Below are 23,530 nucleotides of genomic sequence, written 5' to 3'. Positions count from 1 at the left end.
TGCTATGCCTCACAGTGAAAAACTGCCCAGAAAACTTAACGCAACTTAGACTTTTCCAAAAAAACCAACACTCAGCCCAGAGTGAATGGGTAGTAATTTACAAACAATATTCTGAAGCCAAAACATGTTGTCCATAACATTTTGCCAAAGTTAAAATTGAATCCAGTAATTCTAATTGGCAGAAACTGTAGTTACATTGAAATATGCTGAAATAAATTAGTGTTCATTTTGAATATAGCCCCACTGCCGAACTACAAATTCAACTTACAGATTGTCATCAAGAATATTCAAGGCTGGGATAGAAAGATTTTTAATCAGTGAAGGAATCAGCATTATGGAGGAAAAGCAGGAAAGTGGAATTGAGGATTATCAGATCAGCCATGATCTCATTGAATGGTGTAGCGGACTTGATGGGCCCAATCACCTAATTTTGCTCCTACATCCTAAAAAAACTTTGCACATCTCACAAAAACCTAGCCATCATATGTAGAACAGATAGATAACAACACTTCTTTCTGAGTGTTTTGCAATTTAAATAATTCAAAATTATTGCAATACAAATAGAAAGTGCTGGAAAGACTCAGGTCTGGCAGCAGCTGTGGAGGGGAAAGGAATTAATGTTTTGAGTCTGATATGACTCTTGTTGAGATCAAGTTTGATATAATTGGGAATTGTAAGCAGAATGTTAATAAAAATACTTTTCGGAGCTAAACATGACATGTTGTCAGAACCCATGAAGATCAGGCAAGTGACAAGCATTGGACGGTTAGAACTTGTTCATACAAGCATTCTGGATGCTATCAAATTGCATCCTATTCAGAGACAAGGATCATCAGTGTTTATTGCATTTCTACAGCATTTACATACATGACTTGCAGGGTTGTCTTGATTTGGAAGCCAGATCAATGGTAATAAGAACTGAATTGATTTAGCTGCTGTCCTTGCCCTGATAAATGCTGTCAGAATATACAAGCAAACAGCATAAGCAGTTGGGAATAGAGTACGCTGTTAGGTTTATCTGGAAATGTTCTAGATTATCCAGGTTTATTCATTGCCTCCTGAAAATACACCATTTTTATCCTGACACACTGCTGCTTTACAGTGAAGTTGTAACTGTATATATTAGTATATACACATTGGTCCGTGTAATCTGCATGCATCAATCATTGCTTAACTCTCATTTTCAACGAAGTGACAAAAGAAAATTCTTGCATTTTTGAAGCGTTTTTCATAACTATTGAATGTGCCAAAATGCCTTCCAGACAATGAAGTACAATTACTGTTGTGATGTCAGAAAAAAAAGACAATCATTCACAGCAAACACCCACAGTTGGCAATGTGAGTGTGTTCAGGTAATGTGTTTTTGTGATTTGGATTGGGTGATAAATATTGCCCAGGACAAGAGAGTTGACTTCCCTGGAAACTACAAAATAGTGCCATTGGACCTTATATTAATCAAATATAGATAGGATTCAATGTCCCGTCCGACAGACAGCCATCTGATAATGCAGGACTCCCTCAGCACTGACCCTCTGACAGTGCAGTCCTCCGTCAGTACTGACCCTGTGATAGTGTAGCGCTCTCTCATTAATGACCCGTTGACAGTGTAGCGGTCTCTTGGTATTGGCCCTCCAACAGTGCAGCACACCCTCAGCACTGATCCTCAAGCAGCACTTCATCAGTACTGACCTCTTGACAATACAGCACTCCGTCAGTACAAACCCTCCACTAGTTCAGCACTCCTTCTGTATTGAACCTCTGACAGTGCACAATTCCCTGAGTACTGACTCTCTGACAGTGCAGTGCTCCCTCAGTAATGACCCTTCACTAGTACAGCATACCCTCAATACTGACTCTCCAACCGTTCAGTATTCCCTGAGAACTGACCCTCTGCTACTTAAGTACTACTTTACTATTCACTGTCCAATAGTGCAACACTCTTCCAGTACTGATCTTCGACCAATGTGGCACTCCTTCAGTATTGAGCCTCGGTCAGTGTGGTATTCCCTAAGTATGACCTTCTGACAGTGTGGCACTCCCTCAGTACTGACCCTCTGACAGTGCAGCACTCCCTCAGTATTGACCCTGCGACATTGTGGCACACTCTCATTATTAAACATGGAAGAAAGGAGCAGGAGTAGGCCATATGACCCCTCAAACCTGATCTGCCATTCAATATGATCGTGGCTGAACATCAAGTAATAGAAATCATAAAACTGTGCTTAAGGAGGCCATTTAGCCCATTGAGTCTGCAATGAACCTCCAAGACCAACCCACACAGACCCAGCTCCACACCATATATCTGTAACCCCGCATTTACTTTGGCTAATCCACCTAGCCTGCATAATCCTAGACACTACGGGCAATTTAACATGGCCAATCCACTTAAACTGCACGTCTTTGGACTGTGGGAGGAAAATGAAGCATCCGGAGGACGTGGGGAGAATATGCAGACTCCACATAGACAGTCACTTAAGGCTTGAATCGAACCTAGATCCCTGGTCCTGTGAAGCAGCAGTGCTAACAACTGATCCACCATGCCACACTACTTTCATTTCCCTTGATCCCTTGAGCCACAAGAGTTACATCTACCTCCTTCTTGAAAACACACAATGTTTTTGTCCTCAACCTCTTTCTGAGGTAAGGAATTCCCCAGGCTCACCTCTGTCCAGGTGAATAATTTTCTCCTCATCTCAGCCCTTTTTTTAAACCATGACTGCTGGTTCTGGACTCCCCCAGCACTGGGAATATCCTTCCTACATCTAACCTGTCCAGTCCTGTTAGAATTTTACACACTTTCTATAAGATCTCCCCATTCTTCTAAACTCTACTGAATATATTCTTAACTTACCGAATCTCCCCTCATACATCAGTCCTGTCTTCCTAGGAATCAATTTGGGAAACCTTCACTGCACTCCCCCTACAACAAGAACACCCTTTCTCAGATAAGGAGATCAAAACTGAGCACAAAAATATTCCAGGTATGTCCTCATCATAGCCCTATATAATTGCAGCAAGGCATCCTTGTTCCTGCACTCAAATCTGGTGCAATCTGCCCTCCCCTCTCAATTTATAGTCATTTCGATAATATCTGCCTTCCTATTTTTGCTACCAAAGTGATTGACCTTGCATTTATCCTCATTATGCTGTGTTTTCCATGCATTTGCCCACTCACTCGACTGTTCCAATCACACTACAACATCCCCACATCCTCCTTATCCTCCTGGCCGGGCTCATTCCCCAACACCAGGTCCAGTAGGCCCCTTCCCAAGTTGGACTACATACATACTGCTGTAGAAAACCCTCCTGGATGCTCCTTACGAATTCTGCTCCATCTTGACCGCTAACACGAAGCAAATCCCAGTCAATATTGAGAAAATTAAAGTCTCCCATCACTACCACCCTGTTGCTCCTACACCTTTCCATAATCTGTTTACATATTTGTACCTCTATCTCACGCTCACTGTTGGGAGGCCTGTAGTACAGCCCGAACATGGTTACTGCACCCTTCCTATTTCTGAGTTCTGCCCATATTGCCTCACTGCTCGAGTCCTCCATAGTGTCCTCCTTCAGTACAGCTGTACTGAAACTTTTCTCCCCCTGGAGTGCAGGGTATGAGCATTGACTTTATAGAGGTTTATAAAATCATGAGGGACATAGATAAGATGAATACCAAAGGTCTTTTCCCTAGGATATGGGAGTTCAAAACTAGAAGGCATAATTTTAAGGTGAGAGGAGAAAGATTTAAAAGAGACCTGAGGGACAATGTTTTCACACTGAGGCCAGTCTGTATGAAGAATGAACTATCGACAGGTCAAGTTATTAAGTAATCCAGCATGGAAGCAGGGCCTTCAGCCCAAACTGGTCCATGCTGACCATGGTGCCCATTCAGCTCATTCCAACTGCCTGCATTTTGTCCATATCCCTCTAAACCCTTCCCATCCATGTACCTATCCAAATGTTTTTTGTATGTTGCTATTGTACGCCTCAACCACTTTCTCTGGCAGCCCTTTTCATATTTGCACTACTCGCTGCATCAAGAGGTTGTCCCTCAGGTCTTTCTTAAATCTTTCCCCTCCCACCTTAAACCCACGCCCTCTAGTTTTCAATTCCCCATTCCCGGGAAAAAGACTATATGCATTTATCCTATCTATGCCGTTCATGATTTTATACACCTCAATAAGCTTACCCCTCATTCTCCTACATTCCAAGGAATAAAGTCATATCCTGGCCTATCTCTGTTTATAATTCAGGCCTACTAGTCCTGGTAATATCCTCGTAAATCTTCTTTGCACATTTTCCAGTTTAACTGTGTCTTTCCTATAACATGGTGACCAAAACTGTGCACAAAACTCCAAGTGCAGCCTCACCAATGACTTACAGAACTGTAACATAATGTCCTAGCTCCCACAGTCAATACCTGAATTGATGAAGGCCATTAATGGGAAAGGTTTGGAGGGATATGGGCCAAACACAGGCAAATGGGACTAGTTTAGGTTGGGAAAGCTCGTTGGCATGGATGAATTGGACTGAAGGATCTGTTTCAGTTCTGTATGATTCTGTGACTGTATGATGGTATAACTGTTCAAGAGTCTGAAGAATGTTTTACGATGACCACCAATGCATCCATTGTTTCTAAGGCGACCTCTTTAAGCACACTGGGATGTAAGGCCCTGGGGATTTTTCAGCATTCAATCCCATTAATTTTTCCAACACTATTTCTCTGATAATACAGATTTGCTTCAGTTTTTCCCACTCATTAAACCCTATCTCCCTTATTTGTTACATTTTTCGTGTCCTCCTTTGTAAAGACAGAAGCGAGGTATGGATTTAGTTAATAATCCGTTATTTTGTTCCCAATTATAAATTCTCCCAGTTCTGACTGTAAGTTCCCCACAAACTTATTCTCATACTCTATTTCCCATCTTAATTAATCCCTCGGTTCCCTTTGCTGACTTCTAAACTGTTCCCAATCCTCAGTTCTACTGTTTTGCCTTGCCAATTTGTGTACCTCTTTTTTGCATCTAACATTATCTCCATAAGCCATGGTTTGGCCAGAATTCTCTTTGCACTCTTGCACCAGACAGAAATAAAACAATTTTTGTATTTCTCCCATTCACTCTTTGAGTATTTGCCATTGCCTATCTGCAGTTATTCCTTTGAGTAATATTTCCCAGCTGTTCAAGCCTAACTCATACCTCATACCATCATAATTTCCCTTAATAAGGTTCAGGATTCTAGTCTCAGAAGCAACTGCCTCACTTTCCATCTTGATGGGGAGTTCTGTCACATTATGGTCGCTCATCCCCACGGTGTGTCTCACAACTACATTGCCTTCTTTTATTGCATATTACAAGGTCTAAGTTGGTTCCTCAACATATTGCTCCAGAAAACCATCCCATATACTCTCTAGGAATTCTTCCTCTAAGAAATTGTGACAATTTGATACATACTATCTATTTGCAGGTTAAAGCTGTCCATAATTACAAATGTTCCTTTAGAACATGCATCTCTGATGTCCTGTTTAATGCCATTCCCAAATCACCACTACACTTTGGTGGTCTATGTACCAATCCCACTAATGTTTTTTTGCCCCTTGGTATTTCTCAATAATTAATATTGTGTTTATAATCATTTCAACCCGAAATGCAACTCCACTACCTTTTCATTTTTGCTGTCCTTCCTAAACACTGAATTTTCTGGATGTTCACATCCCTGGTTACCCTGCAGCCATTACTCAGTTATCCCAACTATATCATAACTGTTTGCATCTATCTGCCTGATTAATTCATCCACTTTATTTCAAATACTCCATGTACTCAAGCATAAAGCATTAAGGTTTTTTAATGTTCCTTGTTCCATTACCATTTTTTTTACCGTGGCCTTGTTTGATTCTGGGTTTTGATTCCTCTATCACTTCTGTTATTCCCTTTCTGTCATTTTTTTTAACCTTGATTTCCCTTTTCATGAGTCCTTGCAAAAGTTCACATTCTTTTGCCAATTTATTTTAAATGTTCCCAACTACTTGAGCAAATACTTCCCCTCGGGCGTCAATTTCACTGCTACCTAGTTGTAAACAGTTTTTATTGGTCCCAGCTCCCTCAGAACTAACCCCAGTGCTCTAGGAATCTGAAACCTTCTACCTCACATGATCTTTTTAGCCATGTGTACATCCAATATATCCTTCTATTTCTACTCTGACTGGCTTATGGCACTGGTAATAATCCTGAGATTTGAGAAGATTTATAGCTCAGGTTGAGGTTCTGGATGTAAGTTTGCTCGCTGAGCTGGAAGGTTCGTTTTCAGACGTTTCGTCACCATTCTAGGTAACATCATCAGTGAGCCTCCGGTGAAGGGAGGCTGATGATGTTACCTAGAATGGTGACGAAACGTCTGAAAACAAACCTTCCAGCTCAGCGAACAAACTTACATCCAGAATCCTGAGATCATTACCTTTGAGGTCGTACTTTTCTGCTTGCTTCCTAACTACATATCTTCTGCATTGAGGACCTTTTTTTTAATCTATGTAATTCAAGATCACTGGCTGACCTCCCTCTGCCCCCAGGATGTCTTATAGCCATTTTGAGACATTCTTGACCCTGGCAGCACAGTGGTAACGTACCTTCCTGGAGTTTCATTTGTAGCCACAGAAATGCCTATCTATGCTCTTACAGTTGAATTCCCTATTATGATTGCATTTTCACACTTTTTGCCTCCCCGTGCAGCAGAGCCAACCCTGGTGCCAGAAATTTGATTGTTGCTGTTTTCTCCAAAAAGGCCATTCCCCTCAACTCCTGTGTTGACTCTGTGACAGTGTCACACACTCTCAATGTTCTAACCTTCTGATAGTGCAGTGCTCCTTTAGTACTGTACCTCTAATAGCGCAATACTGACCCTCCGATAGTGGAGTTCTCCCTCAGTGTTGACCCTCCTACAGTTCTGCATTCCGTCAGAACTGACTCTCCAGTAGTGTGATACTCCCCCTGCACTGACCCTCCAGCATTGCAGGATGCCCTTAGTATTGACCCTCCGACAATCCAGCAGTCCCCAGTACTGAACCTCTGACAGCACAGCGTATTCTCAGTACTGATCCAATAATAGTGCAGTATATCTACAGTACTGACTCTCCGACAGTGCAGTGATCCCTGAGGGCTGATTCTGTGACAGTGCTGATCGCGTAGGACTCTGGGAACCACCAAGGATCAGGTGCACCTTGGTGTGCATGTCTACCAATCCCTTAAGGTATCAGGATAGGTGGGTAAAATGGTTAACAAGATATATGATATTGTTGCGAGGCATAGTTTAACAGCAGGGATGTTACGCTGGAACTGTGTAAACTGCTGGTTAGACCACACCTACAATACTGAGTGCAGTTATTGGATGGATGTGCTAGCACTGGAGAGGATGCAGAGGAGATTTACCGGAATGTTGCCTGGGCTGGAGAGTTTCAGTTATCAAGAGAGATTGCAAAGACTGGGATTGTTTTCCTCAGAAGAGGGGAGATTGAGAGAGGACATGATTGAGTGATGAGGACATAGATTGGGTATGTGGGAAGAAACTTTTCCTCATTGATGGAGAGATCAATGACCGTAGATTTAAGGTGAGAGGCATAAGGATTTGAGGAAACGTGAGGAAAAACAGTTTCATTCTTTGGGGTGATGGGAATCTGGAACTCACTGCCTGTAAGGGTGATAAAGGCAGAAACCTTCATAATGTTTCAAAAGTATTTAGATGTGCATTTGCTTTGCCAAGGCATACAAGGATTTGAGATAACAAAGTGTGAAGCTGAATGAACACAGCAGGCAAAGCAGCATCTCTGGAGCACAAAAGCTGACGTTTCGGGCCTAGACCCTTCACCAGAGGTTTGAGCTGAGTACAGAAAAATAGAATTAGAATAGTTAGCTGCTTGTTTTTGACTGGCATCTATCTGAAGGACTAAAGCTTTTCTGTGCTGGCTGTCTGACAGTGCTGCATTCCCTCAGTACTGACCTTCAGAATGTGCAGCACCCTCTCTATACTAACTCTCCAAATATGCATCACTCCCTCAGTACTCACTCTCCAACAATGCAGTGCTGCCTCAAGTACTGACCCTCTGACAGTTCAGCACTCCTGCAGTACTGACCCTCTAACATGGCAGCACTCCCATTGCAGGACTTGAACCTTAGGCCTCTGTCGCCCAGCAGTGAGGACATGAACAAACAACTCACTGTTGACCTGCAGAGGTCACTGGTGTTAGCGGTTGAAGAAGTGGATGTAAGAAGTGCAATGTAGTGAGTGTGTATAGGATAAGTGCATTAACTGGGCTAGAGTGGGAAAGAGGAATGTAAAAATGGTATTACTGCTGCCAAATAGAATCATATAGTAATACGGTATGGAGACAGGCCCTTTGGCCCAAACTGTTCCATGCTGACCATGGTGCCCACTCAACTACTTCTAATTACTGCATTTGATCCATATTTCTCTAAACCCTTCTCATTCATGTACCTATCCAAATGTTTTTAAAATGTTGCTGTTGTACCTGCTCAACCACTTTCACCAGCAGCCTACTCCAAATACATGCCAATCTCTACATGTAGATGTTGTCTGTCAGGTCCTTCTTAAAATTTTCCCCTTCACCTTAAACCTATGCCCTCTAGTTTTCAATTCCCTATCCCTGGCCAAGAAAAGACTACATACATTCATCCTATCTATGCTCCTCATGATTTTATACACCTCAGTAAGGTCACCCTTTATTCTCCTGCATTCCAAGGAATAAAGTCCTACCCTGGCCAACTTCTCCCTGTAACTCAGGACTAGTAGTCCTGGCAACATCCTCATAAATCCTCTTTGCACACTTTCCAGTTTAACTATGTCTTTCCAATAATACGGTGACCAAAACTGTACACAATGCTCCAACTGCGGCCTCACCAACGACTTAAAGAACTGTAACATAACAATCCCAAACTCCTACACTTAATGCCTTGACCAGTGAAGGTCAGCATGCTAAATACCTTCTTCACCACCCTGTCCGCCTGTGAGGCCACTTTCAATGAACTATGTATTTATACTTCTAGGTTGCTCTGTTCCACAACACTCTCCAGGACCTTATCATTCATTGTATAAGTCCTACCTTGGTTTGACTTTCCAAAATGCAGCATCTTGTGCCGAACTATATTGAATTATATTTGCCAATCCTCAGCCTACTTCCCCATCAGATCAAGATCCCTCTGTAATTTTTGATAACCTTCTTCACTATCAATGAAATATCCTAATTTTGTATCATCCACAAACATACTAATCATGCTGTTTACATTCACATCCAGATTATTTATGTAAATAACAAATAACAAAGGTCCCAGCATCAACCCTTGCAGTACACCACTAGTCACAGGCCTCCAGCCCGAGAAAACAACCTTCAACTATCACCCTCTGCTTCCTACCATTGAGCCAAGTTTGAATCCAGTTAGCCAGCTTTCCCTGGATTCTATGTGACCTAACTTTCATGACTAGCCTGCTGTGCAGGACCTTGTCAAATAGGTCCATACAGACAATATCCATTGCCATGCACCCATACAACCTCTTGTTTATCACTTCGAAAAAAAACTTTAAAAAAAATTTTAAAATAACTTAAAAAAATTTGACAAACATGACTTCCCATGCACAAATCCATGCTGACTATCCCTACTCAGACCTTGAGTATCTGCAGGTTAGTTGACCCTGTCCTTCAGTATTCTGTCCAATAACTTGCCTACCACTGATGTCAGGCTCACTGCCATGTAGATCCCTGGCTTGTCTTTGCTACCCTTCTTAAACAAGGGAACAACATTAGGCACCTTCCAGTCTTCTGGAACTTTACTTGTGGCTAAAGATGAAGCAAAAATCTCTGCAAGGGCCTCTGCAGCTTCTTCCGTAGACCCCTGCAATGTCGGAGGGTGGACTTGATCAGGCCCAGGGGATTTATCCACCTTAATGCACTTTAAGGCTGCAGACAATTCCTCTGGTAATGTGGATATGGTCCAAAACATCCCCACTTGTTTCTCTTATTTCCTTAACACCCATGATACTTTCTTCAGTAAACACTGAGGAGAAATATTCATTAAAAACCTCCCCCATCTCCTGTCGCTCCACATATAGATGGCCTTGCTGATCTTTAATGGGAACTTTTCTCTCCCCAGCCACCCTTTTACTCTTAATTTAGCTATGAAACCTCTTGGGATTATCTTTAACCTTATCTGCCAGATCTATCTCATACTCTCTTTTTGTACTTCTGATTTCCCTTCTGAGAGTGCTCCTACACTTTTTGTAGTCATCCAGGGATTCACTTGAGCCCAATAGCTCAAAACTGATATATGCCGCCTTCTTTTTCCTCAATATCCCTCAGCCAGGGATCCCTAAATCTGCCAGCTTTTGCCTTCACCCTAACAGGGACACATTGTCCCTGGACTCTTGTTATCACACTTTTAAAGCCTCCCATTTGCTAGTTGTTACTTTTCCTTCAAACAGATTCACCCAATTGACCTCAGCTGGATCCTGCCTAATGGCTCCAAAACTGGCCCTGCTCCAATTTTAGCACCTGTGGACCTGTCTGATCCTTTTCCATAAAGATGTTAAAACTAAGAGAGTTATGGTCTCTAGACCCAAAATGTTCTCCAACTGACACTTCAGTCACTTGCGTGACCTTGTTTCCTAAGAGGAGGTCCAGTGTTGCACTCTCCTGAGCAGGGCCCTCTACGCATCGATTTAGAAAACCTTCTTGGACACCTTTGACAAATTCCGCCCCATCTGGGCTATTTTTCTGGCTGTGTGATTAAGACAGCATTGGCAAGACACATTAATCTGCAGATGTGCCCCCAAAGGCAAAGGCTTTGTACAAAGCTCACAGAGACTTTTAAAGCACAGAATCTCACTATTATAACTTCACTTGAAAATTAAAGAGATAGGAGGAACTGCCGATGCTGGAGAATCTGAGAATACAAGGTGTAGAGCTGGATGAACACAGCAGGCCAAGCAGCATCAGAGGAGCAAAAAAGCTGACGTTTCGGGCCGAGACCCTTCTCAGAAATGGGGGAGAGGAAGGGGATTCTGAAATAAATACAGAGAGTGGGGGAGGCAGATAGAAGGTGGATAAAGGAGAAGATAAGTGGAGAGGAGATAGACAGGTCAAAGAGGCGGGGCTGGAACCAGTAAAGATGAATGTAGGTGGGGAGTTAGGGAGGGAATAGGTCGGCCCAGGGAGGATGGACAGGTCAATGGGGCGGGATGAGGTTAGTGGTAGGAGATGGGGTGCGGCTTGAGGTGGCAGTAATGGTTAAGGAGGCAGGGACGAGCTGGGCTGGTTTTGGGATGCGGTTGGGGGAGGGGAGATTTTGAAATTGATACCCTTGGGTTGCACACTTCCCTGTGAAATATGAGATGCTGTTCCTGCAGCTTTCGGGTGGCTTCATTGTGGCAATGCAGGCGGCCCAGGATGGACATGTCGTCCAAGGAGTGGGTGGGGGAGCTGAAATGGTTCACGACTGGGAGGTGTAGTTGTTTGTTGTGAATCGAATGTGGATGTTCTGCAAAGCGGTCCCTAAGCCTCCGCTTGGTTTCCCCGATGTGGAGGAGGCCACAACGGGATACAGTATACCACATAAGCATGGAAAGAGTGATCCCTCAAGTAAGCAGATAAGGGTGGGGAGGGAAAATTATCTTTTGTAGTGGCGTCAGATTGCAGATGGCGGAAATGTCGGAGGATGATTCGTTAGATTCAGAGGTTGGTGGGGTGGTACATGAGGATGAGGGGGATTCTGTTTGGGTTGTTATTGCGGGTAGGAGGTCAGAGGGATGAGTTGCGGAAAATGCAAGAGACACGGTCAAGGGCATTTTCGACCACTGTGGGGGGAAGTTGCAGTCCTTGAAAAATGAGGACAACGTGGATCAAAACTGTGTAGGAAATGCTCCAGATGTGGTATCACTATGCCTTGTACAATTACACCACTTGCTTGCTTTTATCCTCCATTCCTTTTGCAATAAATGCCAAAATTCCATTTGCCTTCCTTATTACTTGCTGCCCCTGCGTACTCGTTTACTGTGACTCATGCATGAGGGCACCCAGATCCTTCTAAACTAAGGCATTTTGAAGTTTCTCTCCATCTAAATAACAAGTTGCTTTTTTATTCTTCCATCCAAAGTGGGTAACCTCACACATCCACAATCCAAAGGTGTGCAGGTTAAGTAGGCCATGCTAAATTGCACATACTGTCCAGGGATGCACAGGCTAGGTGGATAAACCATGGGAAGTGTAGGGTAGAATAGGAGAGTGGATCTAGGCGGGCCACTCTTCAGAGAGCCAGTGTGGATTTGATGGGCCAAATGGCCTGCTTCCACACTGTAGGGATTCTATGATTCTATAAACTGCTCATGCCAAATTTTGGCCCAGTCACCTAACCTACCCATTTCTAATTTCTAAATTTCTTATTTCTTCATTGCAACTTACTTTCCAACCTATTTTATTGTCATCTGCAAATTTGGCTTTAGTACCCTCTATCCCTACATGCAAGTCATTAATACAGATTGTAAATAGCTGGGGCCCAAAGAACCCTGTGGTACCCCAATAATTACATCTTGTTAGATCTCTTCAACATGCAAGGAGCACAGTTGTGCATAGAATTAGATACTTATAGCCAGAGTGATTTACATCAACTGAAGTGGATAGACTGCTCACCGTAAAATAGAAACAGCCACTGATGGAATATAAACATGGAGAAAGCATTTGAATTACACTGGCTATATTAGGAAGCTTGTTTAATGATTTGTGGTTCCAGGAGGTTTTGCTTTTTTTGTACTGAAGGTGTAACATTCATGTATAGACTCAATTTAAGTTCTTAATTCTCTTTTGAATATTGGCAGAATTCCTACTCGTTCATAATGTTGTGACCATCCTTCAAAAGCCGTCGGCTAATTTCAGCAACATTAATCAAAATAAGTGTTTGCCCTGATTTGGGGATAATATTTGCACATGTGCACAGCTAATGACACTGCTTCTGTTTTCCTCTAGATCACAACATCCAAATTCCACAACAACTGCACAACCTCTACACCATGTATTGGCAAGAGATGGAGGAGGGCACACTAGACAGCCTGATCAGCCTCCACAAAATCACCTCCAACACATTGAGGGTAATTTAACTGCTGTATTGTTCACATCAACAGCTGATTTTTACATGACTATTTTAGCGTCAAAGAATAAATAAAGTAGCTACTAGATCTTTAGCATTCACCATAATTTCTGAGTTGTTAGGAGAAATGCTAATTTTTCAAGATAATGCCTTGTTTATGACTATGCACTGGGTTAATAACCAAAAGTATATCAACAACATATATCAATAGATTTTAAACAACGCCAATTAGCGTTTATATTGTTATTCGGTCGTGGGACCTTATCATTGCTGTCTCGGCCAACATTTATTGTCTTAATTGCTCTGGAGATGGTGGCAGAGAGTTGATTTCTTGAACCACTGCAGTCCTTGGTCTAAGTAGACCCACAATGCCATTAGGGAATAGGATATTGATCCAGTGATATTGAAAGAACAACAGCATATCGGTGTGGCCTTGTTGGGCCGAAGAGCTTGTTTCTACCCTATAGGGATTCTATGATGATTACGATGATATTTCCAAGTGAGGATGGTGAGAGGCTTGGAGGGGAACTTGCAAGATGTGGTTTTCCCATGCCTCTGTCCCTCTCAGTGGTAGAGGTTGCAGGGTTGGAAGATGATGTAAGAGAAGTCTTCTTGAGTTATTGCCGTGCTTTTTAATGGAATATATTACTGCTGCTGTGAGTTGATTGTGGTGAGACTGAATGTAGATAATGGTGGCTGGGTGCCAAGCTTCTTGGGTGCTGTTAGGACTGTACTCATCTGGGCAGTTGTGGAATATCCCATCACATCCCTCACTCATGCCTTATAGATGATGGATAGGATCTGGAGAGTCAGGAGATCATAAAGCATTATCACAGGAAATCAGGAAAAGGCCCTTTGGCCATCAAGTTTCAACTACCTAGCTATTGCAATCCCACTTTCCAGCATTTGGTCCATTGTTTCTACACCTTGCATTGCCAGTGTACATCAAAATTTTTTTTACAGTTATGAGGGTTTCTGCCTCTAACTCCCTTAAAAACAGTCAGCTCCAGATTCCTACCTCATTCTTGGTTTAAAAAAAATTTCTTTCTCCCATTTCTTCTAAACTTTCTGCCCCTTAGCTTAAATCTATGACCCAATGTCATTTATCTCTTCATCAAGGGAAGATCCTGTCTACCCTATCTATGCCCCTCATAATGTCCCCTCTGCATGTCTTCTGCATTAAAGAAAATGACTCCAGTCTGTCTAATCTCTCTTTGTAACTGAAACTGTCCAGTCCAGGCAACATCCTCTAACACAATATTATCACACTTCAACTATAATGTAGTTTTCAGACTGCACACAATACTTTAGCTGTGGCCTAACCAATGTTTTATAAAGTTCCAGTATAACCTCAAGCTCTCGGTCCACGGCTAATAAAGACAAGTATCCCATATGTCTTCTTATTCGGTTTATCTACCTATCCTGAGCCATGGGTTTTTACCTCTGCTATCAGTGTGTGATCTTATCAAAACCTTTGCTGAAGTCCAAGTAGACCACATCAAACCTCATATATGCACCTGGTCATCTCTTTGATTTCCCACCCCAATGTTAGACTGACTTAAGTGTTTTGTGCTGTAAGACTCAACCTATTAAATTCCATTGCGTTCTCTTCCTCAGTTTTTATACATTTGTCAAATCTGACCATGCATAATAATCAGTCGATAAATCATCTTTTTGATAAGTTTTATCCATGAAGGTTAACAGTCTGTCCAAACCTTCATCCACGTTCAAATAATCAGGCTCCATTTCCAAAAAAAGATTCTGCCTGGCTTCTGTATCGTAATAAAATTGCTGAAGGCCACAGCTTGCTTCCTTTTTGGTAAAGAAGTAACCCAGGCCCATGTGATAACTTCATTCTTCCACAGCTCATGAAACTTGTTTTCAGAAAACAGGGACAGATAATCATACATCGAAACTCTACATTTCAACCAGCCTCTGCCACCAATGTTATGTTCTCGAAGACAACTGTATTTAAACAGAAGAAAACAAACCAAAGAGCTGCAGACACTGGGCATCAGAAACAAAAACAGAAACTGCTAGGAAAACTCTGGCAGTGTCTGTGGAGAGAATGCACTGCTAATGTTTCAGGCCCAGTTTATTTCATTAATATATCCAGCACCTGGTTCCTCATTCCATTAGGTGTAAGGCATTCCTTCAGACCATTGTTAGATAACAATGACAGGTTGGGGACTGAACAGGGCTGGGCCATAATGAAGGAGCAGCAGTTGAGGAGACCTACTCTGCAGGCACCATCAGGGAGGGAGGCTCCACTTTATCAGCCCGAGCCTCCACTTCCATCTTCCCGAGTCTGGCATCACATGAAACCTCTGACAAACTATTTCATCAGAACTTCAGACAGTGAGATCTTTTGAGGCTGGCTGCTACTTTCCTTCACTTCTGAATGACGGCAGTACCTCTTTTCACATATGCACTCTTTGCACCAGAATAGATGCAGCGTCCTGAGAAAGTTTGGAAGACTAAAGATGAGCAGGACCTGCTATGATGTAGTCTCTGAGTGGTTTCAGTGCTGGAGGGTCTATTGAATTCTATATAATTATCACCACTAGTGATTTGAAAATAAAGAAGGCTGTCATCTCATGCTTAGAGCGACAAGGTTTGAAATGAGATAATGGGAACTGCAGATGCTGGAGAATCCGAGATAACAAAATGTGGAGCTGGATGAACACAGCCGGCCAAGCAGCATCTCAGGAGCACTAAAGCTGATGTTTCGGGCCTAGACCCTTCATCAGAGAGGGGGATGGGGAGTGGGTTCTGAAATAAATAGGGACAGAGGGGGAGGCGGACTGAAGATGGATAGAGGAGAAGATAGGTGGGGAGGTGGGGAAGGGATAGATCAATCCGGGGACGACGGACAGGTCAAGGGGACGGGATGAGGTTAGATAGGTAGGAAATGGAGGTGTGGCTTGAGGTGGGAGGAGGGGATAGGTGAGAGAAAGAACAGGTTAGGGAGGCGGGGACGAGCTGGGTTCGTTTTGGGATCCAGTGAGGGGGAGGGGAGATTTTGAAGCTGGTGAAATCCATGTTGATACCATTGCACTGCAGGGTTCCCAACTGGAATATGAGTTGCTGTTCCTGCAACCTACGGGTGGCATCATTATGGCACTGCAGGAGGTCCAGGATGGACATGTCGTCTAAGGAATGGGAGGGGGAGTTAAAATGGTTCGCGGCTGGGAGGTGCAGTTGTTTATTGCGAACTGAGCGTAGGTGTTCTGCAAAGCGGTCCCCAAGCCTCCGCTTGGTTTCCCCAATGTAGAGGAAGCCACACCGTGTACAGCGGATGCAGTATACCACATTGGCGGATGTGCAGGTGAACCTCTGCTTGATGTGGAAAGTCATCTTGGGGCCTGGAATGGGGATGCGGGAGGAGGTGTGGGGACAAGTGTAGCATTTCCTGCGTTTGCAGGGGAATGTGCCGTGTGTGGTGAGTTGGAGGGGAGTGTGGAGGGGACAAGGTAGTCGCAGAGACAGTGGTCTCTCCGGAAGGCAGACAAGGGTGGAGATGGAAAAATGTCTTTAGTGGTGGGGTCAGATTGTATATGGCAGAAGTGTCGGAGGATGATGCATTGTATCCAGAGGTTGATGGGGTGGTATGTGAGGACTAGGGGGATTCTCTTTTGGTGGTTATTGTGGGGGAGGGGTGTGAGGGATGAGTTGCGAACTGCTGTACCTGTTGTGGCTACCTCTACATTGGGGAGACCAAGCGGAGGCTTGGGGACCGCTTTGCAGAACACCTACGGTCAGTTCGCAATAAACAACTGCACCTCCCAGTCGCAAACCATTTTAACTCCCCCTCCCCTTCCTTAGACGACATGTCCATCCTGGGCCTCCTGCAGTGCCATAATGATGCCATAATGATGTAGGTTGCAGGAACAGCAACTCATATTCTGCTTGGGTACCCTGTAGCCCAATGGTGGATTTCACTAGCTTCAAAATCTCCCCTCCCCCAACTGCATCCCAAAACAACCCCAGCTCGACCCTGCCTCCCTAACCTGTTCTTTCTCCCACCTATCCTCTCCTCCCACGTCAAGCCGCATCTCCATTTCCTACCTACCAACCTCATCCCACCCCCTTGATCTGTCCATCCTCCCCGGACTGACCTATCCCCTCCCTACCTCTCCACCTATACTCTCCTCTCCACCTATCTTCTCCTCTATCCACCTTTGGTCCGCCTCCCCCTCTCTCCCTATTTATTTCAGAACCTTCTCCCCATCCTCCTCTCTGATGAAGGGTCTAGTCCCGAAATGTCAGCTTTTGTGCTCCTGAGATGCTGCTTGACCTGCTGTGTTCATCCAGCTCCACACTTTGTTATCAAGGTTTGAAATGATTTCCTTTCAATCCTTCTAGATAACGTTTATCTGGTATTAATGAACAGAGGAAATCAAATTAATTCCTGTTTACAACTGAAGGTGGAAGCACCGTGAGCAGTAACTTCCAAAAGGGAATTTGAATATATATCTGAAATTGAGAAGTCTGCAAATCAATGAGGAAAGTACAGATTATTCAAAGTAAGAAGTAGGGTAGTTTCAACTTAAGAGTCAGATAATAGGTTGGCACAACATCATGGGTCGAAGGGCCCGTACTGTACTGTACTGTTCTATGTTTTGTGGAGCAGGCACAATGGGTTGACTGGCCTTCTGAGCTGTACAATTCTGTGACAGTTTCAACAGCAGTTTATGACGGAGGAAGAGTGTTGCAGGCTGTCGTGAAATAACTAATTTCTCCTCCCTTGACATTCACCCACCCCAGTCTTTTATTAAGATTTATTTCAGTAGCTGATTTACTGGCTTATGCATATTAAAAATACATATTATTTCTGTCATATGTTTACATGATAAGAAAGCAAAGGAAGTTCTGTTTAGCCAACTTGTGAGGTTCCAATAATTACAGTCACTACAAAAAACAGAAACAGTGACCCAAGACAGAAGTGGAAATGGAATCTTGGGTTTTATCTTGACCATTTATTTCCAGACAGGATTTAGAAGGAATTTCTGTCATTGCTGGCTTTAAAAGGACAATACATAGTGGTTTAAAAAGCTTGCCAGGATGAATGGTCATTAATATGCTAAGTGAAAGTTGTTTTTCCCAAAGTTTAAACAATAAGCAGTTTATTGGCTTGTCTGAATATTCGGAAAGAAACCATTGTTTTGGAAAGTCCTGGTCTCTGGCAATCAATCAACCAAGGAGAAGACAGACCTGCATTTTCACACGGAGTGTGAGACTGTTAGAAGACAGCATGGACATCAAGGCCAGGGTGTTATGGGCAGAAGGGTAGGCTGTTTACTCCTCCCCAAAGATGAAACACCATTGGGCCAGCTAACAGACTGATGAACACTTTACACAGCTGTAACACACTGCACGCGGCTAAATTATTGCAGTTCTAACTTCAAGATCTGTGGGGTGGGCAGTGTGAGGATTGGAGGCAGATCACCAGTAAAGGACCCAGTGGATTCCTGACCCAGGTATCTGGGGCTGGTGGTAGACAATGGGCAGGGAGGGTTCAAGCTTAAGAAGGGGAACAGGGTGGTTGTAGAACTGGTTGTAAAGTGCAAGTCAGGAGGTAGGAGTCGAGTGTTTCATTTTTTTGGGGTGGTGTTGGTGATAGTGGTCACCCAATGGTCAAAATGACACCCTCCAAAGAAGTAGCCTTATTCCTTGCTGAGCTTTTAAAAATATTTAAAAGCTGCTCATTTGCCCACTTGCCAACACCAATCTTGACCGAGGTGTAGCATCCCCATTTGACATGGCTTCCAACCCAGCACTCAGAGTGAAAATCCACCGAGCAAGATCTAGCCATTAAAAGAGAATTCAAGCACCAATGTGCTGCTTGATGGTTAAGATGAGGTAGATTGCAGAGAGCTGGCACTCAATCCTGAGTGATAGGGCAAGATTCCAAGGAGAAATTCTGTTTAACAATTGAAGCTAAGCAGGAATTCATCAAAGATCCTTAGACAGCACCTTCCAACTGAATACTGCCATTTGGACAGTATTCCAAATGAACAAAGGCACCAGCTACATGGGAATACTGCCACTTGCAAGTTCCCCTCCAAGCTACTTACTATCTTGACTTGGAAACGAATCACTTTTCCTTCAGTGTGACTGGGTCAAAATCCAGAAAATCCCTCTGTAACAGCATTGCAGGTCAACCTACAGCATGTGGACTGTAGCAGTTAGGTCGTAGTTCACTACTATCTTCTTGAGGGCAATTTGGGGTAGGCAGTAAATGCTAGCTGAACCAGTAATGCCCATATCCATTGGTTTAATAGAAAAATTGCAGATTGAGATCAACATCATGTTCCGAATTCAGTTGGTTATTTTTGGACAAGCCAGATCCCAGTCTGAAATCTGGCTTGAAATATCATATTTTAGTGTTTTTTAGTTTTAATAAGATTGTCTCTCACTTAAACACAAACACACAATGCTGAAAATTCAATTGTAACAATAAAACTATGTTTATTACATCGAAGAAATGAAGAAAAAACAGAATATACCAAACCATATCCATAGACACAAATTTAAAAATTTCAAAACATATGATAAAATACAATCCCAAAGATCCTATCAGTACGCCTTTAAGGTGCTCTTTCCAGAGAGAATTCCCTGCTCTACTGTAACCATAGAGCTTAATTGTGGCTTCATTCCCCATTCTTTAGAGTCTGATAGGATTTACCTAGAGTCTTCACATAGCCGAGCTAAAACATTTGAATTTCAAATTACTGCTTCCAGATTTTAACCAAGCACTTCTGGCCTGGAACTTTCAAAATAAGCTCTTTACACTGAGCTAACATATTTAATAACAGTTTTAAACTATCTCCTTTTTTGGGAGAAATTCTATAATGCATCCAGTATCACCCAGGTCTTCCATAAACTGAAAAACCAAAAGGTTTTTTCAAGTTATGGGTGTTTTATTCTAAGTCATAAAAAAATTAGATCCTTTGAACTTAAACCTAATGCATATCTGTTTACTTTGTTTGTTGATAAAATTCACTCAATTGAAATAAAACCCCATTGTATTCCAGGAAATCTGTCATTTATATTGTGTTATAAAATAAATGATCTTGGCGATGGAAATCTTACAAGTTAATTGTTAAACTCCTTCATAGAAAAACAGACCAAAGTCCACATGCCATTTCTTCAAAATCCAAACTCTAAAATAAATGATATTAAAATGTGTGTAAATGTACAAATCCCACAATTACATCACAACTCAACTGTTCATACTCCCTTTCCTCTTCCTCAAACACTTGCAATTTTTTTTCTCTTCAGATAATTATCTGAATGTCTTTTGAAATTCACAATTCAATCTGCTTTCTCCATAATCTCAGAAATTACATTCCTTTGGTTCTCTAACCTTTCGACAATGGGAGCAGTTTCTTTAAATTTACTCTATACACCTGTGAGATTTGCATACTTCAAACAATTATCTTCTTCATCTTTTCTCAATGGGAAACAGTCCCAACTTCTCTGATCCATCATGTAGGAGGGATACCACAATGATGATGACCAATAATTTTGTGGCTTGAATAATACGGTGCCACCAGGAGTTCAAATCTTAACCTGACAGCTAGGGAAATTTCAATTCCATTAACAATCTTGAAAGAACCTTAGATTTGTAGTGATGACTAGAAAGCAATCGGGTTGTGAAATTTGAATCACTGATTCATTCCTACCTGATTGGAGCTACATGTGACTCCAGGCCCTCAGCAATATAATTGACTCTTAATGGCCCTCTGAAATGGCTGAGCACGTTGCTCAGTTACATCAGGCTGATACAAAGATGTTGATTAAGAATTACATTTTCTACATGGACTGCAGCAATTTAAAAAGATACCATGTCACCACCCCTCAACTGGCATTTAAGAATTGACAAGAGCTTCTGGTCTAACCAGTGATGCCCACAACCCACATTCAAATGAAAAACTTAAGTATAAGTTTTTAATCTTCTCCATTGCAAAACCAACAACTTCCATCTTGCTAATGTTTCCTGACTTCTAGCCTATTATCTAAACCTCTTGCCCATGCCTCTCCCAATCTTCAGATTATTCCATTTCTCATCAGTCTGTTGTCATCTACCCTGAATCATCTTCAGCTCAGCCAAAGCGCTGCTGCCTGTATCTGATTCAGCACCGAGTTTCAACTACCTATTAACCGTGACCTACACTCACTCAGTCCCCCAGTGTTCAAAACCTATCATACCTAACCTTAACTCTGGAACCTTCCCCAGAACTACTACAAAACAAGATCACTGCATTTTTCCAACCTCGTGCATTCCAAAGTCCTTTGTTTCCTCTTTGTGTCTTCAGCCTCTATATGTGCCTTCTTACACCTCTCCAGCTCCTGAGAAACTATCTGTTTGACCAGAGGTAGTAAGAACTGCCGATGCTGGAGTCAGAGATAACACTGTGGAGCTGGAGGAGCACTGCAGGCCAGACCTATACCTCCCCCCTTGCCTCCAACCAAGGCACCAAACAAACCTTTCACATCAGACAGAGGTTCAGCTGCACTTCCATCAATGCGGTCTATTGCAACCGCTGCTCCCGATGTGGCTCCTCTACTTTGGTGAGACTAAACAGAGGCTCGGAGACTGCTTTGTAGAGCACCTGCGCTCTGCTCACGACAAATAACAACACCTTCCAGTAACAAATCATTTCAATTCCCGCTCCCACTCCCTGGGTGACATGTCCAACCTGGGTCTCATTCAGTGTCACAATTACACCACCTGGAAACTGGAGGAACAGCTCATATTCCACCTCGGGACCCTAAAGCCCAATGGTCTCAATATGGACTTTACCAGTTTCAAAATCTCCCCAACCCCAACCTCATCCCATGACTAACCCTCCCCATCATCCCCACCTCCTTGCCCTGACACAACTTGTCCATCTTCTCTTCCACCTATCCGTTCCTCCCACCTCACTGACCAATCCCCAACACTCCCTACCTGCACTCACCTCTCACCATTCCACCTACCTTCCCCAGCCCCACCCCTCCTCTATTTATTTTGGAGCTCCTTTCCCCCTCCCCCATTTCTGAAGAAGGATCCTGACCTGAATGTCAACTTTCCTGCTCCTCTGATGCTGCCTGGCCTGCTGTGCTCCTCCAGCTCCACACTGTGTTATATCTGTTTGACCAGGTCTGTCCGTTCCATTCTAACAACTCTTTCATTGGTGCAGCTTCTTGTCAGATTGCACAACTGAACCTCCTAAAGAATATTTTTCTGCATTCAGGGTGCACCGATGCCGTACATTGTTGTGGTAGCTGTACCAATTGAGCTGAGGAATTCTGGTTCAATCTGTTTATTTTCATCTAACTGTGGATCACAATTCTGCACAGAAATCCAAGCTTGGTCTCTTTTTTATGTTATACCATCTTTGAACCAATTGGAGATGCACACATGTGGAAGTCACTGCAACAGAGACTGCATCTCCAAAACAGTTGCACAGTTAGGGTCTCTATGTCGTCCCTCACCAACATTCATAAAGTAAATGTGGATAGTGGCAATCAACACAAAATGTACCATTGACAGACAGCTGATCACACTGAACCTAGGATAGACCTGAAACTATTTCCACTCATCAGCACAGAGAGTTGCTGAGACTGTTTCTTGGCTGTGCTCCTGGTATTCTGTCTGCATTATATGACAATAAGCTTAACAAAATCACAGACGCACTTCCCAGTAATATTGTAAGCTTGCACATTGTGTGCCCTATAGGACTGTACTCTTCTGAATGTTGCCCGACAGCTGAACCTAGAAGATTATGTGTTGGCGCTGGAAGGAAGTAAAGAGGATATAAGACCAAGGACAGTTCATGAGAACAGGAAACTGCTTCATGCTCGCGTCAAAGACTCTCTGCCTCCAATACTCCCTGATCATGACAGGTAATATTACAGCACTTCTTCAATTATGATCAGTCTATTCCCAATTCAAACCAACATGAGCATAATGCAGACTGAGAAACAGTATAGCAATGTGGAAGCAGAAAACATTTGAATAGAAATTTAATTGCAATGTTTTAAAAGACCCATGCAAGAGGTCCTTTGGTGTATCTAGACTGTTGTTGAATACTTTGTGAATTTATTTTGCACTTTTCTCTTGTCAACTCCACTGAAGATTGCCAAGTTTTAAAAATGACAAGCCATATTCTAATTATTTAACTTGATTCACATTTCTTACTGAATAATTTAACTTATTATTTTCAATGAGTACTTTTTTCCTCCGAATTGCAGGTGGTGCAATCCAAATCACATGCAGTCACTTCTGCATAATTTATCTGCATTCCTAGTGACTGAGCAAAGATCTTACGCAGAAGCAATTGCTGCAGTTCTCTCAGGATAAAGAACCCTGCTCAAACTTCAGGAGTAATTAGATTAGATTC

At 42.8% G+C, this 23,530-nt stretch overlaps 1 protein-coding gene across 4 annotated transcripts in view; it reads left to right on the top strand.

Annotated features, from left to right (window-relative positions):
- si:dkey-26i13.8 (kinesin-like protein KIF19) overlaps positions 1-23,530 on the top strand; it is a 291,207-nt gene that overhangs the window by 204,468 nt on the left and 63,209 nt on the right. For all 4 annotated transcript variants that reach the window (XM_048552702.2, XM_048552699.2, XM_048552698.2 and 1 more), the window contains exons 14-15: positions 13,019-13,140; positions 22,867-23,033. In XM_048552702.2, the coding sequence (XP_048408659.1) occupies positions 13,019-13,140; positions 22,867-23,033 (289 nt within the window). The remainder of the gene's footprint in view (positions 1-13,018; positions 13,141-22,866; positions 23,034-23,530) is intronic.

Source organism: Stegostoma tigrinum, chromosome 23, assembly GCF_030684315.1.
Source record: "Stegostoma tigrinum isolate sSteTig4 chromosome 23, sSteTig4.hap1, whole genome shotgun sequence".
NCBI lineage: Eukaryota > Metazoa > Chordata > Chondrichthyes > Orectolobiformes > Stegostomatidae > Stegostoma > Stegostoma tigrinum.
Note: the sequence above shows the minus strand (reverse complement) of the source record. Positions and strands in the feature narration are given on the sequence as shown.